This window comes from Coptis chinensis, chromosome 2 (assembly GCF_015680905.1).
Source record: "Coptis chinensis isolate HL-2020 chromosome 2, ASM1568090v1, whole genome shotgun sequence".
NCBI lineage: Eukaryota > Viridiplantae > Streptophyta > Magnoliopsida > Ranunculales > Ranunculaceae > Coptis > Coptis chinensis.
Window position 1 is genome coordinate 94,052,878 of NC_141457.1, and position 9,734 is coordinate 94,062,611.

The 9,734-nt window shown below is 40.4% G+C and overlaps 1 protein-coding gene across 1 annotated transcript; it reads right to left on the minus strand.

Moving 5' to 3' along the window:
• Positions 1-4,628: 4,628 nt before the first annotated feature.
• On the minus strand, positions 4,629-9,234 carry LOC147519119 (protein CHUP1, chloroplastic-like). Its single transcript, XM_086594837.1, is given in 8 exon segments — positions 4,629-4,866; positions 5,069-5,212; positions 6,054-6,165; positions 6,283-6,464; positions 6,732-6,863; positions 7,225-8,184; positions 8,319-8,864; positions 8,867-9,234. Coding segments are annotated over 8 exon segments (2,394 nt in total). The 5' UTR covers positions 9,104-9,234; the 3' UTR covers positions 4,629-4,785.
• Between the last annotated feature and the right edge of the window lie 500 nt (positions 9,235-9,734).

Genomic DNA, 9,734 nt, shown 5'->3' on the forward strand with positions numbered 1-9,734 from the left:
TCATTCATCTATGTGGGAATGCCTTACCACTCATGCAAGAGATGTTTCAAGATTGGACACGACACTTACTACTATAACCTTCCTGATACAAATATCGTGATTCCTGCTGCAATACAGGAACCAGGTGCCTTGCAGGTGGAGTTCTATCAACAACCATAACCAAAACTAGTAGGTGTGGAAGTCCCTTCTCCGCCACCAAACATGACAGCTGAAGCTCGAAACCATTTTAATGCACTGTTTAGAGGAATTACGTCACGCTTGTTGACGTCACCTTATGAGGTATCAATACAGTCACGTGATTTACAAGTGGGAAACATACCATCTCATATCTCTCCATCTGGTGAGAGGAACACACGCTTACCAAATCTGGATCATGGACTCACCCATATTGATCAGGTACAAGCTATCCCCATGGAAACGGCTAACCCAAAAGGTTTTATATTGGGCCAACCAATTATTTCTTTCCCTCAAATCCCAAAACCTGACCCGAATCTTATCATTAACCTACCATACGTAAGCCCTCCTTACCACCCCATAGAATCCACCACCGAACTTAATCAACATTCCCCAAATGCAGATCTCAACAAAAAAACCATCAAGACTCAAACTTTACCCAAAATCAATCAAATTCCAAATCAAGGGGAACAGACTCAAGTTGTACCTGAAGGCCCTAATAGCAAATCTGGCTGCCGTAAAATCAGGGGTAAAGGAAAACTCAAAGATCAGGATGAAATGCCTCCAAAGAAAAGGAAAACTTCGGTTTTTATCAATGAACAAGCATCTGCTTCAGTTCAGACCTCGGTAACACAGATACAACTTCCACCGCACCAAGATCTCGGAAAGAAAGCGTCGTTTAGCTCTAAAATCAATATGAAAGACATAAATGTGGAATTTGTATGGGATATGATCACCAATCCAGTGGTGAATCAAATATTGCTCTCTTAAGGGGTTGTCCTGCAATCTATCTGGGGGGATGACAACCAGCACTCTGTGGAAAAGGTTCCTATTGTGGGTGAAGCTACTCCACAAACCCAAATCATGAATGATGCTATGGAAGAAACATCTGTTGAAGCCAATCCCATTACTATCCCTTTTTATGAAAATACCAATCTGAATGCTGAACTTGAGGCTGATATGGACCAGGCTTTGATCGCATCTTATGCCTCGCATCGGGAGTTTCTATCTATTAATGTTGTTCAGGTACCAATCTCACATCTTTCCAAAATCAATATCGGATGCAGTACAGATGCTTGCGGAAGAATACCTTGATGAATATGATAGGGTCGTCAATGTATGAATATTGGCTCACGAGAATGAGCTGGGCGCGCTCGGTTTTGCCTTTGATCCAAACGTGGGTTTTTCGCTCAAAGGCGAAAGTGAATGTTACAGATAGAGATAAGCTGGTCGCTTCGGGTTTTAATCTTGCCATAAGTGTGGGTCGCGCTCTGGGCCTTATCATGGGATTTACACGAATAAAGTTATTGTTTTGCTTATTTTGGTAGGATTGGTTTTGGAAAGTCACCGCTTGTTTAGTTTAGGGTTAGGACGACTATTTAAAGGCTTAGGAGGGTTGTGATAAGGCTATTCATTGATTTTATAAAGTTATTTCATCGTTTCTTGGTTAAAGAGCGATTATTTTGATTGTTTGTGAGCTAACGCACTTAGTATTACATTAGTTGGTATCAGATTCAGCTACGATCTAAATATGCCTCGTCAAGCAGCAAGAGGACGTGGTAGACCTCAGAGAGAAGCTTTTCTGGATGATGTGTATGCTCATGATCGCATGCCCGAACTTTCAAGGCAAGTAGCAATGCTAACCCGCCAGGTCGAGGCCCTTAATCGGCAACCTGACCAACCACAAGACCGTGCACCACAACATGTGGAGGACGATCTGGAGGCAGAGGATAACAACCCCTTTGCCATTTTGGAGGAGGATGATAATTTCCCCCGTGTTCCGCAACACAGGGAGAACAGACGCTGGGAATCGGGTTTGAAAATTGATTTGCCTGAGTTTCATGGCAGCTTACAGCCGGACGATCTAATTGATTGGCTCGGGACTGTGGAGGAGGTTATGGAGTTCAAAGAAGTGTCAGACGACAAACAGGTGGCAGTTGTGGCAACTCGTTTTCGTGGTCGTGCTATGGCTTGGTGGCAACAGTTGAAAGCGACTCATCACCGAAGAGGTAAATCTAAAATCGTTGATTGGGGGAAACTTAAAAAATATCTCCGTGCCGATTTTTTACCATTCAATTACACACGTGAACTACATCAACGCTTTCAGAACTTGCGTCAAGGTGCAAAATCTGTGGATGACTATACCAAAGATTTTTATCAGTTATTATCTCGTGTAGATTTGACAGAGTCTGATGATCAGTTAGTGGCCCGTTATATTGGGGGTTTCCGTTCTAACCTGCAGGATGCCTTGAACCTGTTTGATGTTTTTTCGGTCTCTGAGGCTCATCAACGTGCCTTAATTATGGAAAAACAACAGAACCGCAGGAGTAGTGGTCCTGTTCCCCGTACTCCTAATGTTCCTATCACTAGGCCGCAGGGTCCTGAAACTATAGGTCGTGGCGCTAATGTAGTTAAGTGTTTTCGTTGTGGTGAGATGGGTCACTATGTTAACCGATGTTCCAAACCGCCTGCTCTTGGTAAGATTTTGTTTGCCGAGAATGAAGATATTGATGAGGATCCCGTGGGTGGTTTTCTGGGGGGCTCACATCTTTGATGTGGGTTCGGATGACAGTCCGGAAGAAATAGTCACTGGTGATAGGGGTGAACTTCTGGTGGTGCGCCGACTGCGTTTTACTCCTAAGGAGACTGAGGATGATGGTTGGCTCCGCAATCATATTTTCCAGTCGACTTGTACCATTCTAGGGAAGGTCTGTAAGCTGGTTATTGATTCAGGTAGCTGTGAGAATGTCATCTCTTCTGAAGTTGTTCGTAAGCTTAACTTGGCCACTGAGAAACATCCGGCACCTTATTCTCTCTCTTGGCTGAAGAAAGGCACAGAGGTAACAGTGACTAAACGTTGTTTGGTTTCTTTTTCTATTGGTTTAAGTATGTTGATAAGGTGTGGTGTGATGTTGTTACTATGGATACTTGCCATTTGTTATTAGGTCGCCCCTGGCAATTTGATCGGTGGGTTGCTCATGATGGTTGGAAGAATACTCATAGTTTTCAGTTTGAGGGTGTAAAAATTGTGTTAGTACCTACTCGGGAGCCTGTGCCCACAGCCTCACCCGAGCCAAAGTCTTCTTGTTTGGCTTTGCACAATTTTGAGACCGAAATGCTTGGTGCTAGTCACGTGTTTATTTTAATGTGTGAACCTAACACACCGAAGATTGCAGTGCCAGCATGTGTGCAAGGATTGTTACAGGAGTTCGCGGACCTTTTTCCGGATGAGTTACTGGCTGGTTTGCCTCCTATGAGGGATATACAGCACCAAATCGATTTGGTTCCTGGTTCTAAAATCCCAAATCGTTCTCATTATCGGATGAGTCCAAAAGAACATGCTGAGTTACAGCGACAGGTTACCGATTTGCTTAATAAAGGATTTATTCGGGAAAGTTTAAGCCCATGTGCGGTTCCTGCTTTATTAGTTCCCAAGAAGGATGGATCTTGGCGTATGTGTATTGACAGTCGGGCTATTAATAAGATCACTACCAAATACAGATTTTCTATTCCCCGGTTAGATGATCTTCTAGATCAGTTACATGGTGTTGTCGTCTTTACCAAGCTTGACTTAAAATCTGGTTATTATCATATTCGCATCCGAATTGGTGATGAGTGGAAGACCGCCTTTAAGACAAAGGAGGGCCTATATGAGTGGTTGGTCATGCCATTCGGCCTCTCTAATGCACCCAGTACTTTCATGCGAGTCATGAACCAGGTGTTGAAGCCATTTATGGGCAAGTGTGTAGTGGTTTACTTCGATGATATCTTAATTTATAGCAAGGATACCACGTCTCATCTCCAGGATCTCCAAGCGATGTTGTCTGTCTTACGCCAAGCTCAACTATTTGCTGCGGTTGCCAAATCGTTTTTCATCTTGACTTCGCCTACGTTTTACGGGTTATGTGGTTTTGGCAAAAGGTGTCTCTGTGGATATGTCTAAGGTCGAGGCAGTTCACTCCTAGCCTAACCCATCGACATTAACTGAAGCCCGTAGTTTTCATGGGTTTGCTTCTTTTTATCACCGCTTTGTTCCTCATTTTAGTACTATCACTGCTCCTATTACTGACTGTTTGCGTGGTAGTAACTTTCTTTGGTCTCAGACAGCTGAAGAGAGTTTTCAGTTTCTCAAGACTAAGCTTATTTCGGCACTAATTCTTAAACTGCCGGATTTTTCATCTCCCTTTGAAGCATGTACTGATGCTTCTAAGGTTGGTATTGGGGTTGTTCTTAGTCAGCATACTCACCCTGTCACTTATCAAAAAGAGACACCCCTAGTCTCACTAAAACTCAACCCATATATAGGTATTTTTTTTTTTTTTCCGTTAATATATAGGTATTCTTTTTTATGACAGTGTTGTTAATGTTACGGCGTTCCATTGGCCCGTGTTTTCCCTCATATATGATGTGGTGGTGTTCCATTGGATTTATCCTAATACAGAGATAGAAGTATCAACATTCTACACAACGGATTTGATCAACGTTCTGTTTTTACATCTTCTGTATCAAAATTGTACCCACACCTCAATCTAAGTAATGAGGATATATATCACGTGTTCACAAACACAAAACAAACGACAACAATGGTTAACACACTTCGCAATAGCATCTCTATTTGTTGTATCTGACATGTGCTAGATTGCGAAGCTCCTCAAATGCCTGCATTGTCTCTGCATCAAATCCTCCTGCAAACTGCATTGAGGTGGGAATAGCATGTAAATTAACCACTCATAATTCTCAACAGAAACTGCACTACAAGACCAGGCGACCAGCACCATTTCGGAAGTGGCACGACCATGTGCCTTCTTTACGCTATCAGGAAATAATGCATGTACAAGGCGGACCCCTAAAAATCAAAATAACTTATGAGTACCACATTATGAGCATTAGTTACCTGATGTATTCTGAAAGCAAATCTCACTCCTTGCAGTAGCATATATTCCAATGCAGGATCTTTCTCTGATGTTCTCTTAGACTGAAGTTCCATGGCCACCCTTTTCATATACTTCTTTGCCAACTTGACTGAGCAGAACTTTATCTACAGTTGTCATTAATCACCACATGTATAAGAATAGCTGATAAATAATTTTTTTGAAAAAGATTAAACAGCAGGAATCATGTAACAAAAAGTCATTAAGGAAAGAAGGTGTACGTGGTACTCTAGTACTGGAACTCAGCGTACTTTGCCAAGCAAGAGGTTCTAGTTCATTACTATGGCATATAGTTGGGATACACTTCCACTATAGACGTATAGAGTAACTGTCAGATGATATATACCATATGATTTGAATTATTACCTTCATGAATGACAAAATAGTGATCCTCCACACCATGACCATATGCATTCGAGGACAGAATTGACCACTTTGAAAGGAAATCGATTATTTTCCCTTTTTAATTTACTTAGGCAGTTGGGCTATCATTCATCTAAAAGTGTGTCAGTCTGGAAGAAGGCCCAATTCAAGAATTCATAGGCATTATCTTACTTGTCATGACCACAAACACAAAACGATTATGAATATAGGTGAGTTGAGAAGTGCACAAGTCATCTATACCCAATTGGTAAGCCCACTTGACAGTTTGACAGACCAAATTTCCATATCAACTATGTTTTAAGCAATCTAATGTGCAACCGAAGTCAAAGGCGCTTAGTGTATTAAATACAATCCGTGTTTTCAAGATGGCTTAATATAGATTGAGTTTGCACACTGATTATAACAAATGCTTCATGTAATTACACTATTCAACAAAGTTCGAGTATGTGAATCAAAAAATTCTAGTACACCACACAGTGGTCGACAAAAGATAAAGAGTCAAATAAGATTGTACCTTGCCAATCTTCCCAGGGTCAAAAGATAAAGAGCCAAATAAGATTGTACCTTGCCAATTATCCCAGTGTCAAGCATCCAGTCTGTAGGAATTTGGAACTCTTTGCAGTGACGTGTCAATGCGTCTCTTGTCCTTAGAAGGCTACTTATGCTCCGTTCCATCCTAAAAGTGGTAGAGAACTTATGGTTAGCCTTTGTATTTATGAAAAAGGTGATGTCTAAACTGTTTACTAACTTCAACTCAGACAGTAAGACTAGAGCTACTACTTCAAACACGTACTTCTCTGACAATGACACCATCTTTTTCATTGCAATATCACTAGGAAGTCGAGGATCATCCTCATAGCATGAAACTTCATACTCCAACTTCTTAAGATCTCTATACGCAAATGCTGCTTCTCTCAAAGTGTCAGCTTTCCTCTCAGGCCAGTCAAAGTGCTTTAGGACAGCCCTTTCATCCACCTTATGAGAAGATACAAGCTTGATAAGTGCCTCAATACAAATCATGGATCTTGGGAAATGTCAATCTGGATAAATCCAATATCTTCGACAATATCCCGGGAATTTATAAGCTAAATTTTATTCCTCAAGAAAAAAGTGAGAAGTAAAAGTTCTTGAAATTTTTTTAACCAATGTAAGGAAAAATAAATTTAAAGTTAGTGCAGTATGTTCCTTAATAAAAAAAATGAAAACTTATAGAGTTTCTGGTTAGGCCAATAAACAACTTACAAGATAGCATAGTTCATCATCAAGCCACTTCACAAATGCAACAACATCCTCAATATCCTGATAAACGGCGCCATTAACCTCTTTAATCAATGAGTTCACAAACTCGCCTTGAGTTTCAATATCTGCTTTTATCTGCATTACAATTATCATTACACTCATTAGACCTAATTAGGAAACATGAGCAATCTCAAAAATTAGATGAAAAATAAGACTATAGGTTTTAAGTCAAGTTTGTTGTGCATCATTGGCATTGCTCATTTTAATGATGTTTTATGCTCAATAAGTACTGTTCTTAGAACATGGGTCTCTAAAGAGCAAATAGAGATTATGGACCGAATGAGCTTCTGTGATCACATTGTTGGGGTTTTGCTCAAATATATGGTATTGTATTACACCAATAGCACTTAACAATTTTAAAATGGAAGCAGGAACAAGACCATACAGAATACATATATAAATCCACAAGATGACCAAATAAATAAAGGATACTTACAGCAAGCAAATAGGATGATCTGTTTTCTATTTCATCTATCATGCTGCTGCGAACATTTGCAACACTGGAGGCACCACAAACCCCTCCACCTGCAGAATCCTTCCTCGAGTCCCGCTTCATCAGTGAATGATAGAATTCAACTACTTGCGGCGCCCTCTGCACCTTATCTGTACTCGTCCTAATTGAGAACTTCGGAGGGGCAGGTGGTGGAGGAGGAGGAGGTGGTGGTGGTGCTTGTGGTGGAGGTGGGCTTAATCTCACTTCCTCCTTATGTACACTTGGAACTGAAACCGAAGGCCTTGGAGGGGGGTTTGGAACACGCAAGGCCCTCTTCTCGACATCCAGAAAAGCATTCAACTTGTTACTTTCCTGACTCTTAATAAAACATCTAGGACTTTCAACTACACCAATGTCATATGTCTGTGAAACCAGTAATATTCCTTCATTTTCCACTTCTTTGGAACAAATAAAACCATCAGACTGCCTTCTTTTGTTCGGTAGCATCTCCTCAGTACAACAATTTAATCCACTTATTGAGTGCCTTCTTCTGGGGCTTATTTCTTCTTGAATGTCATTCCACTCTTTATCCAAGAGATGATGTGGGAATGCGACATTGGGCATCTTCTCATCAAATTTAGGCCACTTCATCTTTTTCATCGGACTCAGTCTCTTAAAGCCGCTCAATTGTAAGCTTTCTTTCAATGGACCAGACAGAAAACCAGGTGAATCTTCAGTACCATTTTCAATTGAATGGGGACTTGATCCTTTATCAGAATCTGTTGTGGAACAACCCGAGTTCTGAAGCTCATTACGCAAACACGAATTCACCCACCGCAGGTATACAAGCTCTTCAACCTCAGTTAGCCGGCTCATCTGTAGACTTTCAACTTGCTTGCAAAGGTCTTCATTTGTATGCCTTAGTACAGATGCCTCAGCTTCAACCTTTGCTACAATATCATTCTGCATAATTTGGAACACAATGTAAATCAAAATACAAACAACAATTAACCAACGACAACAACAAGAACGAAATAAAATCACTGGACACTCAATAACTCAAACAATTAATATGCAGAACAAGTACTAAATAATACCTGAGAAATTTTCTCAAGAGCCGCTAAGTGAGACTCAGCCGTAGAAAGTTGGCAAGACAAATTCCTCTTCTGAAACTGGAGTTCCTTATTTATCCGACGTAACTCGACAACTTCCATCTCAAGATTAGTAATAGCACATTTCGAACTACCATCTTCATTTCTTCTCAACACTTCCTCCCGGCTTTCTGCAATTTTAGATAAACTAGCTACTTGTTCCGAAAGACTAGTTTTCTCCGATTCGAGCAATAGAACTCTTTTAATAAGATTATCAGTCTCACTCCTCTTCACTTCAACTTCCCTTTCTAAATCAGAAACCCTTGGACTACTTTTTAATTCATGTACCTCATCGCGTAACTTCTGTTCCCTCTCTTTAGATTCCTTTAACAAGTCTCTTAAATGATCCAACTCAATAAACAAATCACGAGAAGCTGTAGAAGACTTGTTAGTCTTTTGAGAATCTAGTACGTGGGGATAAACTTGGGCTGGATTACCCGAACATGGTAAGTCACCAAGAATCGTTCTTTTAACGCGAGGCGGGTTGAGAACAATGGGATGGTTTTTTGAATGTTGGAAATACTAGAGCTGGAAAGTGGTGGTTTTTTTGATAGAGTTGTTGATTGTTGTTGTTTTGTTTTTTTCTCAGCTGAAAATCCTTTAACTATGTGTGATCCCCAAGTCGATGCTGATTTTAGTCTCGACGTATTACCGTTCGATTTAACATTACTAGACCTGAAAGTTATTACCTGGTTTTGATCAGAAAACTTGCAGGAATTTGTTTCTCTCATTTTGGTTTCGAGGTTCAGCTCTAAAACCCTTTTTGTTCATTAAAAGGGTTAAGCAAACTCCTTTCCTGGCTTTTGATTTTTGGAAATGAGGAAAGGGCTCACTTTTTGTTTACTTTCTCTGTGTGACATATTTGAATGTTCAAATTTGAATGTGGGGAGGGAATGATACAACAGTCGGGCTTTGCGCCACGTGGTAATATACTAATATTGTGGTGGACAATTTTGGGAGAAGAGAGGTAAAACTGGGCCTGGTTTTCTGCATTCCTGAGCCCATTGGTGATACCGAGATGAGGGCGCGTGCGTTCTCTATGCAGCCTCATCACTCATGACAGTGATACTAGATACTAGACATCAAGTTCGAAACTAGTGACATTTCAACAAGTCAGACCTTCTCGATCGAAAAATTCCTATAAAAATTCCAATAATATTGATTGTTATGTCAATTTTCGTGAGGGATTCTTAAAACTTGAAAAAATGTTCAGAAAAATTGCAACAAAATCAATACCTTGCAGGTTACTTTTTCTTTGGGTATTAATTTCTTCCCAGTTGATACTTGATACCGTTTATAGATTCTGCTCGTATTAAGCTAAACCACAAAACGAGTGTTCAGTGCATAAGATAAAAGTTGCAA